The sequence below is a fragment of the Vitis vinifera genome, chromosome 12, assembly GCF_030704535.1.
Source record: "Vitis vinifera cultivar Pinot Noir 40024 chromosome 12, ASM3070453v1".
In the NCBI taxonomy this organism is placed as follows: domain Eukaryota; kingdom Viridiplantae; phylum Streptophyta; class Magnoliopsida; order Vitales; family Vitaceae; genus Vitis; species Vitis vinifera.
Window position 1 is genome coordinate 2607506 of NC_081816.1, and position 17593 is coordinate 2625098.

Consider the following 17593-nt stretch of genomic DNA (forward strand, 5'->3'; position numbering starts at 1 on the left):
AATTGGAAAACTTTTGATATCCTCTATCTAGTATAACAAAATTAATTCAGGTTTCATAATCTTATAGTTAAAATATTTTTATTAAATCATTAAATAAATTACTACTCGAATTATCTTCTAATAAAGGAGTAGCATTGGATGTGAGACTACCTAGTAAATAACCAATGTTTTTGCACCATTGAGACAACTCCATGTGAAAGCGGTATGCTTCTTAATTTTTTTCCTAATTTCTTCTTGAATACACTTTGCACTAAAGATGCATCCTTTTGACTTCATGAAAAAAACACAGAAAAAGGTTTTTGCCCACCAATTACTTCACCTTAAAGATAGCTTCATGTACTACCACATCCTCGTCTAACATTAATTAATTCCTAATCACTCAAGGAAAAGATAGATGTATTTGTAAACTTGAAATTTGTCCTAGGGTCTTTTAAAACCCATTGACTTAGAAATATTTTTACCCTCTTACACTTGACCTATAAACTTTTTATATTTGTTTTGGAAAGAGAGAAATCAGAAATTTTTAAGGGTAAAATTAGGATGTTTTGAGAGAAGATCATAATTTTTTAAAATAGAAAATGAGAATTTTTTTGGGGTAAAATAAAAAAAAATTGAAATATCAAATTTTTAAACGGAAAATTAAATTTTTTTTTAAGGGAGAACTCGAATTTTTAAATAAAAAATAAAAATTATTTTTAGAGAAAATTGGACTTTTTTTTTAAGGGGGCTTTTTCTCACAACCAAGGAAGGGAGAGAGGGAGAAGAAAAGGAAAAGAGAGAGAGAGAGAGAGAGAAAAGGAATAAAAAGGAGGATTTTTGTGATAGAAGAATTGTATAGTTGCGTATTTTCCATGTTGTACCCGTTGGATATGGTCATAATTATACACTTTTCTACTTGTAGAGAGTAAAGGTGGTATTATTGTTTTACTTAATCAGAAATATAACATGATCAATATTCACCATCAACCATTGAATTTGAGCAATTTTTAAAAGGTCAATGATTTTAATTTTATATTTTTTACATATGAGAATTAAAATCTCAATTTGAAAAAAAAAAATAAAAATCCAGTAACATGTTAGAAAGAAAAAAAAAATCAAATTTATATGAAGATTAACTAATGGGATGATATGTACCTTTGATTTGTCAATAGGAAGCAACTTTTCCCAAAAATAATTACCATGACAATGCGGGTGTCACACCGCCATGACCATTATGGTTTTATTTCTATTAAAAAAATAATATATATTATCTCATCCAATTAACACAATAATCAATAAAGTTTAAACTTGGTTTAAAGTTTAGAATCAAATTGAGATAATTTAGATTTTCTATGAATACTTCAAATTAGGAAATTGAAAATATAGGAAATAAGTTTTTCATAAAATATATTAAAATATCATTTAGAAATAACAATACAAAAAACATGGAATGATCACTTAAAGCAAATTAGATTAAGAAAAAAAATCAATAATTTGGACAAACTCATACTTGAAATGGAATAACATGATCTACTAATGTCTCTAATCTCTAATGTGATAGGGATATAAAATGATAAATATTTTGTTCAAATATATATTATGGTACATATGCAATATAGATAGAAAATTCTAAGCACAAGGTTGATGGATTAATTACTTTGAGTGCAACCATCATTGAGTGTGTAATTATATCAAAGATGTTAAATTAATTTAATAAATTATTAAACAGATTACACAGATTGAATTATCCTCTAAAAAAAGAGTAGCATGGGAAGTTGGACTACCAAGTCAATAGCCAATGCTTGTACACCACTTTGTTGTGTTTCCTTTTTTTTTTTGTCTCCTTTGGTAAGTGGACTGCACCATGGTGTTGTCAATCTCCATAGGACTACACTGAAGCCTTTTCCACCACCCTAGACCCCTTTTTCCCAAAAAAGGTTGTTGCCCACTGATCACTTTCCCTCCCTTAACCTCAGCTTTTAACATTATTCTAATCTCCTCCAACCTTTATCAACTACCAACTCAATGATCGATCACTGCAATAATCATTGAGTTGTAAATATATGGAAGTTGTTAAAACATTTTTTATTGAATATGTAATGCATTGAATTGCCTTCTAATAAAAAAGGAGTAGCATTTGAATGTGAGACTTCACAATCAATAACTAATGCTTTTGCACCGTTCAGACAACTACATGTGAAAGTGGTGTAATTCTTAATTTTTTTCCCATTTAGTAGGTGGAATGTAACATGGTTGTTCCCTCTTGAGCATACACGTTGCTGTAAAGATGCCTCTTTTTGACCTCATTAACCCCTCTTTTGTAGAAAAAAAGAAAAGGTTGTTTTTGCCCCCAATTACTTTCCCTTGACCCCAACTTCATATACTATATAACATCCTCGTCCAACATTATTGTATCCACTTCATTTTCTTCTTGCTTTTTCTCCAAGGGGAAAGATGTACCTCTTTTCTCCTTTTGTTTTAGCATTTGTTTTGGTATATTGTTGGGTGGCTTGCTTCACTCCCATGGTTTTCTCCATCAATTTAGTTGATGAGGTTGCTCTTATTGCCTTGAAAGCCCATATCACATATGATTCCCAAGGCATTTTGGCAACAAATTGGTCTACCAAAAGCTCCTATTGTAGTTGGTATGGTATTTCTTGCAATGCTCCTCAACAAAGAGTTTCTGCAATCAATCTCTCTAACATGGGTCTTCAAGGAACTATTGTGTCACAAGTCGGCAACCTCTCTTTTCTTGTTTCCCTTGATCTCAGTAATAACTACTTCCATGCGTCTCTTCCCAAGGATATTGGTAAGATTCTCATAAATTTTGTCTACTTTATAGGTCAATACTCATGTTTCCTACTTCAATATATAACATCAATAAAAGCTAGGATTACCATAATATTTTACTTTCAACGATGATGAAATAGTTGAGTAATTGATAAATTATAGTTTCAAAAATAATAATTAAATATTTGGAAAATTGGATTGTTAAATTATTGTGATCATGTATAATAATACAGGTTTAATTTATTCTCTTTATTTTGATACAAAATTCATTTTAATTAAATCAATCATTATACAAGTTAAAAATTAGTTCTAGTTTTTTTTTCATTTCTTAAAAATTATTTTCTTTTTCTATTTTGAATGAATTTAGCATAACTATAGGAATGGTGATAATTTTTTGTTTTAAATTTTAGAATGAGTAATACCAAATACAAATCTAAATAAATATACACAACAATAATAAAAAGTTTCAACTGACTTAGTTCTTTTCTTTTTAAGTTATAACATTAATTGATTTATTTATTGTAACATTTTACAATCGATAGATAATTTCAAATATAGAAAATTTTGATCCAAAAAAAAATTAAATTATTTAAAAAACAACATAATTTAATGTAATATATTATACATTAAAATGTAATCAAATATTTAATAGATATCAAATAATTTCATATATATAACTTAATTTAATTCAAAATAAAATATTTAAAGCTACAATATAATATTTATTTGTGATAAACAATAGTGGATTATTTTGTTGTTAATATTCCTAATAAAAAAAATGAAAATTAGTTGATCATATTCTATGTAATACTCAACATTTCTATGAAGTGTATAGTTAATTTCACAAATTATTATTATAGAATAAGAAACATTATTGTACACAATTCAGACCAACGTAAAGGTTTCAACTAAACCTAATTTCGTAGCAAATGTCAATTTGTGATTCATTCAGTGAAAGTACTAAGAAAAAAATATTAAAGCAAATAATTTCCTTATATTTGATTTTTTTTGTAAAAATATAAAAAATCTAATATAATCAAAATTAATTAAAAATTATCTATTTTTAAATTATTTAATCTTTATATAGAAAATTTAAAACAAATTAAATGTGTTTGAAATAGCATATAAATAATTTATTGACTTTAAATATTTTTTTCTTTATTTTGTCTTCCTATTTTTCTTCTCAATTTTCTTTCTCTCATATTTTTTTCCAGCCAAATAAAACCTATGACTATATTTGGGAAAATATAAGGGAAAGAAAATAAATAAAAAATAAATTTAAAGTTAATAAATTAATTTTTTTGTGTTTCTTCAAATTCATTACCTTATTTTAATAATTTGATACAAAGATTTAATAATTTTAAAATACATAAAATTCTAACTAATTTTAATTATATTTTATTTTTTTCTTATTTTTTATAGAAAACCAGAGAAAATTATTTTCCCTTAATATATTTTTTTCTTTAATACTCTTTTGAACCAAGCATAGTCTACATGTTCAAAATAATAATATTTCAATTTTTTTTTTCTTTTATTTTAGGTAAGTGCAAAGAGCTTCAACAACTGAATTTATTTAATAATAAATTGGTTGGAAGCATTCCAGAAGCCATTTGTAATTTATCAAAACTTGAAGAGCTATATCTTGGCAATAATCAGTTGACCGGTGAAATTCCAAAGACGTTCAGTCATCTTCGTAATCTGAAGATATTGTCATTGCGAATGAACAACTTAACAGGTTCCATACCTGCCACCATTTTCAACATATCTTCTTTGCTCAACATTAGTCTCTCCTACAACAGCCTCTCTGGAAGTCTTCCCATGGATATGTGCAACACCAATCCAAATCTCAAGGAGCTTAATCTTACGTCAAATAACTTGAGTGGAAAGATCCCCACCAGTTTAGGCCAATGTACAAAGCTTCAAGTAATTTCCTTATCATATAATGAATTGACGGGGAGCATGCCAAGAGCAATTGGTAATTTGGTGGAGCTTCAGAGATTGTCTCTCCTCAATAACAGCTTGACAGGTACACTTTTTCTTTCCTCTGTTTTTTTCGATCCTCTCTCACTTTTCCTTAAGCTTTCAAATATGTAAGCATAGTGGTGTTGTTTTTCCAACCCACTCATTTTATTTTTCTTGCAGGAGAAATACCTCAATCACTGTTGAACATCTCTTCATTGAGGTTTTTGCGTCTGGGAGAAAATAACCTAGTAGGTATCCTCCCTACAAGCATGGGTTATGATCTTCCCAAGCTTGAATTCATTGATCTCTCAAGCAATCAACTCAAAGGTGAAATCCCCTCCAGCTTGTTGCATTGTCGACAGCTCCGAGTGCTATCCTTATCAGTCAATCACTTAACTGGAGGCATACCAAAAGCTATAGGGAGTTTATCGAATCTTGAAGAATTATATCTTGATTATAACAATTTGGCAGGTGGAATTCCTAGAGAGATTGGGAATCTTTCAAATTTAAATATTCTGGACTTTGGGTCTAGTGGAATAAGTGGCCCTATTCCTCCTGAAATTTTCAATATCTCTTCTTTGCAAATCATTGATTTGACTGATAATAGCCTTCCTGGGAGTCTTCCAATGGATATCTGCAAACATCTTCCTAATCTCCAAGGGCTCTATCTTTCTTGGAATAAGCTCAGTGGTCAACTTCCTTCAACTCTGTCCTTATGTGGACAATTGCAGTCACTGTCTTTATGGGGGAATAGGTTCACAGGTAACATTCCACCTTCATTTGGTAATTTAACCGCCTTACAGGTTCTTGAATTGGCGGAAAACAATATTCCAGGTAACATCCCCAGTGAGTTGGGGAATCTCATCAACTTACAGTACTTGAAACTTAGCGCAAACAATCTAACAGGGATAATACCAGAAGCTATTTTCAATATCTCTTCATTACAAGAGATTGATTTTAGTAATAATAGCCTTTCCGGGTGTCTTCCAATGGATATCTGCAAACATCTTCCTGATCTTCCCAAGCTTGAATTCATTGATCTCTCAAGCAATCAACTCAAAGGTGAAATCCCTTCCAGCTTGTCGCATTGTCCACATCTCCGAGGGCTATCATTATCACTCAATCAGTTCACAGGAGGCATACCACAAGCCATAGGGAGTTTATCGAATCTTGAAGAATTATATCTTGCTTATAACAATTTGGTAGGTGGAATTCCTAGAGAGATTGGGAATCTTTCAAATTTAAATATTCTGGACTTTGGGTCTAGTGGAATAAGTGGCCCTATTCCTCCTGAAATTTTCAATATCTCTTCTTTGCAAATATTTGATTTGACTGATAATAGCCTTCTTGGGAGTCTTCCAATGGATATCTACAAACATCTTCCTAATCTCCAAGAGCTCTATCTTTCTTGGAATAAGCTCAGTGGTCAACTTCCTTCAACTCTGTCCTTATGTGGACAATTGCAGTCACTGTCTTTATGGGGGAATAGGTTCACAGGTAACATTCCACCTTCATTTGGTAATTTAACCGCCTTACAGGATCTTGAATTGGGGGACAACAATATTCAAGGTAACATCCCCAATGAGTTGGGGAATCTCATCAACTTACAGAACTTGAAACTTAGCGAAAACAATCTGACAGGGATAATACCAGAAGCTATTTTTAACATCTCAAAACTGCAGAGCCTTTCGTTGGCACAAAATCACTTTTCAGGCAGTCTCCCATCAAGTCTTGGCACTCAGCTCCCCGATCTTGAAGGGCTTGCTATAGGACGCAATGAATTCAGTGGAATAATTCCAATGTCTATTTCAAACATGTCAGAACTTACTGAGCTGGACATATGGGACAATTTCTTCACTGGTGATGTGCCAAAAGATCTAGGTAACTTGAGAAGGCTTGAATTTCTCAACCTTGGATCCAATCAATTGACTGATGAACACTCCGCCTCTGAGGTTGGTTTTCTTACTTCTCTGACCAATTGTAATTTTTTGAGAACATTGTGGATAGAAGATAATCCTTTAAAAGGTATTCTTCCAAATTCACTAGGGAATCTTTCCATTTCTCTTGAAAGTTTTGATGCATCAGCCTGCCAATTCAGAGGAACCATCCCCACAGGAATTGGTAATTTGACCAGTTTGATATCTCTAGAGCTAGGAGATAATGACTTGACAGGTTTGATTCCAACTACATTGGGTCAACTAAAGAAGCTCCAAGAATTAGGCATTGCTGGAAATAGACTACGAGGATCCATTCCAAATGATCTTTGTCGTTTGAAGAACTTGGGATACTTGTTTTTGAGTTCTAACCAACTAACTGGATCAATCCCAAGTTGTCTTGGATATCTTCCTCCACTACGAGAACTCTATCTTCACTCCAATGCATTAGCTTCCAACATTCCTCCATCCTTATGGACCCTTAGAGGTTTGTTGGTTCTTAACTTGTCTTCAAATTTCCTAACTGGCCATCTACCTCCCGAAGTTGGAAACATAAAGTCCATTAGAACATTGGACCTGTCAAAGAACCAAGTTTCAGGTCACATTCCAAGAACATTGGGAGAACTACAAAATTTGGAAGACCTTTCCTTGTCCCAAAACAGACTACAAGGCCCTATACCTCTAGAGTTTGGTGATTTGCTAAGCTTGAAATTCTTGGATTTGTCCCAAAACAATTTATCTGGAGTCATTCCCAAGTCATTAAAGGCTCTTACTTATCTCAAATATCTAAATGTTTCTTTCAATAAACTACAAGGAGAAATTCCGGATGGAGGACCTTTCATGAATTTCACTGCTGAATCGTTCATCTTCAATGAAGCCTTGTGTGGAGCACCTCACTTTCAAGTCATAGCATGTGATAAAAGCACTCGCAGTCGATCGTGGAGGACGAAGTTATTCATCTTGAAATATATTCTACCTCCAGTCATATCAATAATAACTTTAGTGGTTTTCCTTGTTTTGTGGATACGTAGACGAAAGAACTTGGAAGTGCCAACTCCAATTGACTCATGGCTTCCTGGATCACATGAAAAGATTTCCCACCAGCAACTTCTTTATGCAACAAACTACTTTGGTGAAGATAATTTGATTGGGAAAGGAAGCCTGAGCATGGTATATAAAGGGGTATTATCTAATGGCTTAACTGTTGCTGTAAAGGTTTTTAATTTAGAATTCCAAGGAGCCTTTAGGAGTTTTGATTCAGAATGTGAAGTGATGCAAAGTATTCGCCATCGGAATCTCGTCAAGATAATTACTTGTTGCTCCAACCTTGACTTCAAAGCATTGGTGCTCGAATATATGCCTAAAGGAAGCCTTGACAAGTGGTTGTATTCTCACAACTATTTTTTGGATCTCATCCAAAGATTAAACATCATGATTGATGTGGCATCAGCATTGGAGTATCTTCATCATGATTGTCCAAGCCTTGTGGTGCATTGCGACTTAAAGCCCAACAATATTTTGTTAGATGATGACATGGTTGCTCATGTGGGCGATTTTGGGATTGCAAGATTGTTGACTGAAACAGAGTCTATGCAACAAACAAAGACCTTGGGCACAATTGGCTACATGGCACCAGGTAAAGTTCCTCACTACTTCTATGCCTATTTACTACAAATTTTTTTGAATTTGTAAATTTGTTTCCTTTCTTTGAAATAGCTTTCCAATTTTTTTAATTTATAATAAAAAATAACATGATGGGCAAGCAGAGTATGGCTCAGATGGGATAGTATCCACAAAGGGCGATGTTTTTAGCTATGGGATCATGCTAATGGAGGTATTTGCAAGGAAGAAGCCTATGGATGAAATGTTCAATGGAGATCTAACCTTGAAAAGTTGGGTGGAGTCATTAGCTGATTCGATGATAGAGGTTGTGGATGCCAATCTATTGAGGAGAGAGGATGAAGACTTTGCCACAAAGCTGAGCTGTTTGTCCTCCATTATGGCTTTAGCTTTGGCCTGTACAACTGATTCACCTGAGGAGAGGATTGACATGAAAGATGTGGTAGTTGGACTTAAGAAGATCAAAATCGAACTGTTGACATAAGGATTACTTCAAATTGATACACAACAGTTCATGTCAGTAGTTTAAAACATGTGGGAGCTGGTTAAGAGTACAAAAATAACGATCCTCACCATTCTTAGGTATATGTCATGGGTCTGACTGTTTTTAATTCTACCTTTTCTCCATTAGCAGAGTTTTAGAATAAGGTATATCTAAGTGAGTCATGGAAGGGCATATCATGCTTTTCTTTTTAAGGTTTAATAGAGATATTGTGCTAAAGGTTGCTTTGTTCTCATATAATTTAGCAGATGGGTTTCTTTTTCTTGCCTTGAAAGTCCATCCAACCTACGACTCTTAAAGGCATTTGGCAACAAACTGATCCATTCAACCTTCTCTATTTAATTCATTTATAAGAATTATTTTTTCATGTTATTTATTTTTTAATTTATGTATCATTATTTATATAACATAGTAGTTATTTTTATTTATTTTAAATTCCTTAATGTAATAAAATTAAAATTCTAAATAAATTATATTCAACTAATTTATAAGAATTACTTTTTCATTAAAAGGTTCTAAAATTTCTTGTTTCATAAATTTACACAAAAAAAATAACATAGAAAGAGAAAAAAATTAAAAGGTAAAATATAAGAACTTTTTTATTTTATTTATTTATTTGTTTATTTATTATATTTTCTACTTTTATGGATATATTGTGAAAATTATTTTAATTTTATTTATAATTCCTTAACATAATAAAATTATAATTATAAGCAAACTCAATTTGATTGGTTTATATGATCACTCTTTTATTAAAGTGATTTCATTAAAGATAGCTTGAAGAGATGACGAGTGATTTTGAGGTGATGGATGGTCCCAAGTTTTAAATTTTTATTCTTTTGTGGGAAATAGTATTTAAAGTTTAAGGGTATCAAATTTTGTGTCTTAAACCAATTAATCAAGGGCGATAGTTTATTTATTACTCAAAATTTTCAGCCACGTTCGGATCGCAATTCTATCACATTTGCAAAAACTTTATTTTTTACAAACAAATGTAAGTCAGTAGATCAATTTTAAAACCCTAATATTTAATTTATTTTCCCATGTGAGGAGTCCATAATTGTGAGAGCTAGGCTGTCAATTTGAGCTGCAAGCTTTTTACCTAATTTAAGGGTGTTTGTTTTAAGAGAAAATCTTATGGGTATTGGGTTGAAAATTATCTTTTCAATGAAAAATTATCCTTCAAAACATGGGTTGATTCAATGTAGTTTCCATCCCTACTCTCATATTCATAATTTTTGGGGTAAATCTCTTTCTTTTTCTTTTTCTTTTCTTGCATTGATTCAAGTTGAGACCAAAAATGAGTTTGGTGTAAATTCCAAGTATGCTATGAAAGAAGAAGATGAGTAGCTAAAGCTTGAAAAAACTAGACAAGTTGTCTAGGTGAGGATTATGACTTGAAGCCTAATAATGTTTTATTAGATGATGACTTTATTGCTCATATATGAGATTTCAGCATTGAAAAACTATTAATGGAAATTGAATCTATGAAGCAAACCAAAACCTTAGGCTCAATGGGCTATATCACACGGGGTAGAGTTTCTTACCACTTCGATACATACTCATTACAGCATAACCTAAGTTAGAAAATTTAAAATTTTTTCATGTGCTAAACTATCAGAGTGAACATTTGTATGTTATTCAATTGATGAGTGCTTACGAAATTAACTACTCATTCTATTAGGGTACCAAAGTTTTTACTCAATCATGTGCAATTGCTAAAGTTTGTTATTATTTTCATAAAATGGCATAGTAAACCTTAGGGTTTGGTTTTTATTCAAGAAAAATTGATAATTAAATTTCTTTTTTTACTAGGTTTTCTACAAAAAAAAAAAATATTAAGTTTTTGAAAAAAAAAATCAAGATAAGTATATTTCAAATAATTTTAATTTCTTATTTATTTTTCCTTTAGCCTATTTTTCTTGATTTTTTTATTTTTTTTCTTATTTATTTTTCTGTTTTTTCACTTTTCCAATTTTTTTTTTCAACCCCACATAAGGAAGTAATGAAAAAAAAATGGTGAATTATAGGGTAAAGTTGTAATTTCATTACTCACTTTTCCAATTTTTTTTCAACCCTATAGAAGCAAAGAAGTAATGGGAAAAAGGTGGAACCAAGGGCAAAGTTAGCAGATGATAAGTTGGGTCCTTCTCAAGTTTAATAAATAGGTGACCCTCTAGGATAATTATCACATCCAACTTATCATATTTGATCATTTTCCTAATTTTTGTTATTTATGCTTCTACATATTACCATTTCTTTGTTGATTTTATTAATGAAAGCTAATGCCATGGAGTATAGATTAGAAGGAATAGTATCCACAAGAGGTGATGTTTACAGTTACGGGATCATATTGATGGAAACTTTTATAAGGAAGAAGCTTATTTCAATCATTAGCCAGCAACATAAAGGAAGCTATCGATGCCAATCTATTGAACAGAGAAGACAAGCATTTTTCTATAAAAAAAAGTTGTCTTTCATCCATTATAATATTAGCTTTAGAATGTACAATTGAGTCTCCCAAGGAGATGATTAACACAAAAGATGAGGTAGCTAGACTCAAAAAGATTCAAATCAAACTATTGATGTAAAGACTATATATATTACTTTAGAGAAGAGTTAAATATTTACTTCAAAAATAAAATTGTTGCAAATTAGTTCATGTCCCTCTCCTCCGATGAGCTCAAGAGTAAACAAATGTGGCTAGAGGCACCATTAGCCATATGTTGCCAAGTACTGAAAGTTTCGTTTTATATCAATTGCATGTATGATAGTCCACAAGAGTTATTCTCAATGTCCTTTTCTCCTTTGTCCTTGAGACTATCACTACTTTAATTAATTTTGCTTCATAATCATCCTATTCTTCTTTTCCTTTAAATTTACAAATCAACAATTCAATTGTGCTTGAATAACACCATTGATTTGCATATTTTTGTTTCTCTTGTTAAATTAGCATATTCTTCAAGAGAAGGTACCCATGAGGTCTTTATGGTAGAACATTGCTAACCTTCATAGACTTTGCAAATCATAAAAATAGGGTGGACAACATTATTTGAAATAGGTTGTTGAATGCATTGCTCTACTTGGGAAGTGTTTTAAAAAAAAAATTGAAAAATAAACTCTATTTGGTAACTATTTTTTAAAATAGTTTTTTATTTTCTAGAACAAAAAAAAAAACATGTTTGGCAACTAAAAAATAGAAAATAGTTTTCTATTCTTGAACAAAAAAAATGTGTTTTCAAATAATATCTAATAGTTGTTTTTACTTGTTTTATAAAGATTGCTTTAAAAAACAATTTTATAATTTTAAAAAATTATTAAAAATAAAGCACTACATATAAACGTTATTTTTAAAAATAGAGAAAACATGTTAAAAACATTATAGGTTTCTAAATAAACTGTTATTCTACAAAACATTAAAGAACAGTTTTTAAAAATTATTCTCAAAACCTCTATTTTAGAACCGTTTTCAAAAAAACCTTTCAAATAGAGTCATAATTTTTAAGAATTGCTTTTAAAAATTATTTTTTGATGTTTTGTAGAACAAAGATCTGTTTAAGAACTTGAAATGTTCTTAACATGTTTTCTATGTTTTTAAATATTTTTTAAAATATTCTAAATAAACTTTTATTCTACAAAAAATCATAAAACATTTTTTTAAAATTATTCTCAAAACTTATTTTTTTTTTAGAGTTGTTTTAAAAAAGACTTCCCAAATAGAGTCATAGTTTTTAAGAATTATTTTTTAAAACTATTCTTTAATGTTTTGTAGAACAAAGATATGTTTAAGAACTTGAAATGTTTTTAACCTGTTTTCTATATTTTTAAATATTTCTTGAAATAAATTTTATTTGTAGTGCTTTAGTTTTAATCATTCCCCATACTTATATATTATTTTTTTAAACGTCTCTTAGAAAACAAATAAAATAATTAAAATAATTAAAAAATATGTTCATAAAGTACTTTGTTTTCCATTTTTAAGAACATAAACTTGGGGTCTGTTTGTTTAGTGTTTTCAAGAACTGTTTTCTGTTCTTGAAAACAAAAAACACCAAAAACTCGTTTGGTTGAGAGAGTGATTTTTGTTTTTGTTGTTTCCCGTGTTCTCAAAATGACACTGTTTAGAGAACAACAAAATCTTGTTTTCCCCGTTTTTTTACTGTTCACAGAACAAAATTAAACAAAAAAAAACAATATGTTTCCCGTGTTTTTTTTTTCTTCCCGTTTTCATCTCTTCTCCAGCACAGTGGCTCGCCTCTTCTTGATTTTTCCCGTTTCTCAGTTTTGATTCAAGGTTCGTGAAATTTAAATCCAATCGCACAATAGCAAAGAGACCCCTAAAACGGATCCAGAAAACACAGGGAGCAAAAGAAAATCCATTTTTTTGGTTTTCCTTGGGGTTTTTGCTTGGATTTTCTCGGAAATCAAACAGGATGAATTTTCCCGGAAATCGAATGGGGGATGGGTTTTCTTGGGAATCAAACGGGGGTTGCAGGGTTTTTGCTTGGATTTTCTCGGAAATCAAACGAGGATGAATTTTCCCAGAAATCGAATGGGGGATGGATTTTCTTGGGAATCAAACAGGGGTTGCAGGGTTTTTGCTTGGATTTTCTCGGAAATCAAACGAGGATGAATTTTCCCGGAAATCGAATGGGGGATGGATTTTCTTGGGAATCAAATGGGGGTTGCAAAAAAAATAATAATAATAATAACATGATTAGATTAGTACCTGTGAGGATTGAGAGTGGCAGAGGAAAATAGGGCCTTTTACGGATTCTCTCGGCTGGAAGGCAACTTAGAAAAGGGCTTCTTGATGCCCAATGAGAGAAGTGGGTGGAGAAGTGGGTGGCATTTTGAATTTTAGATTTAGTAGAGATAAAAAAAAATTAACATGAGAACAATTTTATCTCAACTTAATAAAATATGCTATAATTTTTAATAAAGTTAAAGATTAAATAAAAAAATATTAATAAAAATAATTTTATTATGTTTGATTTATTTTAAAAAAATATAAAAAATATTTTATTTTTAAATTAATAAAATAAATAATTTTTTTAATTTAAATGAACTATATATCTAAAAATTATTTATAAATTTATAATATAAAATTACTTGAAGAAAATATTTTATTAATTAGAAAAGAAAAAAAAATCTTTCAAACATGTTTTTTGTTTTATTTGTTCTAAATTTTTTTTTTTTATTAACTCAACCAAACATGTTTTTTTGTTTTTGAGAACAAAAACTATTTTTCAAAATTCAGTTCCCAAACACAATTTTTTTAAAAAAAACACCAAAAATTGTTCTCAAAAATTGTTTTCCAGAACAGTTTTCAAAAACAGCAACCAAACAGGCCCTTGTTTTCTATTTTCTAGTTATCAAATATGTTTTCTTATTTTTTTCTTTTTTCTCAAGAACAAAAAAATTGTTTTCGAGAATAGTTAACAAATAGTCAAAAAAATTTATGTTGTAGTGGTTGATCATTTCACCATAACTATCAAGTCAAACAACCATGAAAATGGATCATTTTTTTGAACTAAATTCCTAGCAAATGAAATACCTTCAATAGAACCCAATTTCCCAATACAAGGTTACTAACTTGTTTGGAATACTTCTAAATTGTCCTAGTAAATTATTTCTTGAGTACTTTTAACTTATGGCTTTAACAACATAATAAGTATATTAAAAATGCTTTTATTAAAAACAATAAGATAATTTTGACAATTTTGTTTAATTGTCACATTTAAAGAAAAGCAAAAGTCTCCCTTAGGTAAATCATGCTCGAAGAAAAGTGAGATGTAACCCAAATGTCTTTAAGAGTTAAATTTCAATTTCCAAGTTCCTTTTGGCATTTGAGACATTTTAAAAACAAGAATTACATGTTTGTTTCTTCTAAAGGAGGCCTAAAAGGTGTAATAAACCCAATAAAGGATTTATATATATATATATACACGATGAATTCTTAAGTAGGCAATAAATAAATAGTAAATTCCATTAAAATGTGAAAAACCGAATTTCAAGTGTACTGAAGAAAAAAACAAAAACATGTTCCACATATTTGAATGAGAAAAAAATAGTATGAGCTATCATACAATTTATTGCCACAAAATAAAATCACAATAACAATAATGGAGGTGCCATAGTAGTGATAAAAATGGTTATACTGTTGCAATAGACATGGGAGTGTTGAATTTTATTTATTATTATCCAGTGCACTTTGCCCAATTTTATGATTAAAAATATGAAAGCATCAATCACATGACACATAAGTGAAAACCACCTATAGAATCCCTTCATAGGTGAAAAACTATAGGTCTAGTCAAGTGCACATTAAATCAACTAATTATGAAAACATTAGACACAATTTTACCTAACTCGGAGGTTACCCTCTCCCAAGGAACTTATATTCATCTCTACTCCTTTTTCATGTCCTTAACAAAGGACTTATGTTTCTAGTTTTTAAATTTTTACTTAAAAAATTAAGTCACTTTTTAAGGATGAAATGATTTTGTCACCCACTATCATCATGTCATTTGGAAAGAGTTTGTTCCATGAAAATAATTCTATGATAAAAATAAAAATTTCTTATACCTGTTGAGGCCTCGTGTCCCTAGTAATCCATGTAGTTTCCAAATGGATGGACGCACGATCTCAACCAATACAGATCCTAGATTCAATCGTAATACCTGCAAAAAGCGTCCGAACAGGGTGTCCGGACGCACCCTCCGATGGTTTTGTCAGCCATGGTTAGAGAAATAGAGATAAATCAGTTGGCCTTTTACTAGGTATAGCAAGCTTACCTTTCCCTTTGTGTGAAGGTTCATATATATAGTCTCAGAGGCTTTGTTTCTCTCTTTAATGGTAGGGAGATATTTTGTGTTGTCATGATGACACTAGGTGGTGGCAGGGCCATCATCACCCTACGGGCGGCTGATAGAGATCGTGGTAGTTGCTGCGATTGTCAGAAATCGTGGGAAGTGATCGTAGGAAGTGACTTGTTGTCACTTCATTCTTGTCCTTTCACCCTGCAGGTGGCGGAACGTGGGCCATGGCAGGCTGTTGTGATAACGTGTAAGACTTGCTTACTTCAGTCAATGATCCGGACAAACATATCCGGATAGTGTATGTCGGTCGTCCGGATGTGCTGTGGCAATTGTCCGGATGTTATGTTTGTGAGTGTCGTGTGCCTCTCCTTGAGGGAGTCCGGATATGAGAGACGCGCCACGTATACTCTTGGGGAAATCCGGATGAGGTTGATCCGGATGAGAATATGTGCCATGCGTCATCAGGAGATATGTGCCACGTGTTTATCAGGGGGAGGGGTCCCTAAAATACCATGATTAAGAGAAAAATCTAGGCAAGAGGAGGTCTCCTGATTCGCCATAGCAAAGGGAATAGAATTGATTGTGCTACATGCTATTAATGAAATCATAATCACACCATTCATAAAAGAAATTCTATAAGAAATGACGCAAAAGGGATTCATCGTTACCAAATTCAATACGTTTGATTAAATGGGCAACCCCTTAAAGTTTCATGCATGTAAGACAATGATGGTATTGACATAAGATGATGATTCATTGCTTTGCATAGTGTTTCCATCATTTCTCCAGAGGCCATTCCTTATGTGGTTCCACCAGCTTCCACCCTACTCCATTATCAATTATGAAAACCAAGCTGGAAGCCATTTCACCAACCAGTACATTCACTTTATACAGTAGTAAAAAGGGCTAGAGGTTCTTTTCTAGGTGTAGAAGGCATATAGGGAATCCATTCAAGCATTCTTAAGGCGATTCAGCATCAACTATCCCAAGTTTAGGGTGCATCATTGAAGTCATGGTGATGGCTTTTAAGGACTTGTGGAAAGGTTGAAGCTACTCAGGTTGCCATCAAAATTGCCCCCTATTACTATAGAAGGATTGTTTTTCAAAGCTCAAAAATACATTGAGGAAGATTTGAAATCACAACAATCTCATCGAAAGGATCATATGGAAGCATTGTTATCAACTAGGCCCTTTAATGGAAGCCAACTCAGACATGGTATATAGGAAGACTGAGAGGATGGGTGAGACCACAAAAACAAGCAGCCCACACACCATGTTAACCAAAGGTGAGAAACCTAACCTCATCCAAGCTATACTTTATTGCAAGTATCATACGAACAAATCTTATCAGAGATAAAAAGGATGAAAAGATACCCAACTCTAATGCCACCTAGGATAACAAAAAGAAACCGCATAAGTACTCCCATTCTCACAAGGAACAAGGTCATTGGACCAATAGGGAAAGGAAAAAGATAAGGACTTAATCAAGCTATGTTAATTAAGCAAGGGAAGCTTAAATACTTCACAACATAGTAAGGACTTAATAGGGAAAGGAAAAAGATAAGGAAGAATGATTGTCACCTCTTCTAATAAGGTCTCCTCAAGCTATGATAACCATGATCATGGATAATGTGTGCAAAAGTGTGAAAGGAGCTATGTAAGACGGATTATAATAGCCATGACCATGAACAATGCAGCATGCACAAGCTTGCTTTGGACAACAGCCAGGCCATCATATAGTAATTGGTCCAATTCTTTCATTAAAGAAATTATCATTAGAGCTTACTAGTTTTAAGATTTTCATATTCAATCTATTAAAGCATTTAAGGTGACTAGAAATCACGAGTGAGTTGAGCAAGTACTTCTTTTCGTTAAATGCAACTTTGACATTCATCATCCCCTAAAAGAAAAACCTAGCAAGCTTAATGTCATAGGATGCTTCAAATGACCCTTCTCATGGGCTTATATAGGAGAAGGGAAGCTTC

General features: G+C 31.6%; 2 protein-coding genes across 2 annotated transcripts in view; both read left to right on the top strand.

Moving 5' to 3' along the window:
- LOC100259207 (probable LRR receptor-like serine/threonine-protein kinase At3g47570) overlaps positions 1 to 17593 on the top strand; it is a 53365-nt gene that overhangs the window by 24487 nt on the left and 11285 nt on the right. The window lies entirely within an intron of this gene.
- On the top strand, positions 2418 to 9107 carry LOC100254091 (putative receptor-like protein kinase At3g47110). Its single transcript, XM_010658750.3, has 4 exons — positions 2418 to 2788; positions 4310 to 4795; positions 4912 to 8301; positions 8432 to 9107. Exons 1-4 carry the CDS (start codon positions 2434 to 2436, stop codon positions 8767 to 8769), a joined length of 4569 nt encoding a protein of 1522 aa, XP_010657052.1. The 5' UTR covers positions 2418 to 2433; the 3' UTR covers positions 8770 to 9107.

Bases quoted from the DNA above. Each gene is read 5' to 3' on its own strand.
- LOC100254091 (XM_010658750.3), top strand. From the start codon at position 2,434: ATGTACCTCTTTTCTCCTTTTGTTTTAGCATTTGTTTTGGTATATTGT. The intron at 4,796-4,911 runs GTACACTTTTTC...TTTTTCTTGCAG, and splicing joins CCTCAATAACAGCTTGACAG to GAGAAATACCTCAATCACTG. The intron at 8,302-8,431 runs GTAAAGTTCCTC...ATGGGCAAGCAG, and splicing joins AATTGGCTACATGGCACCAG to AGTATGGCTCAGATGGGATA.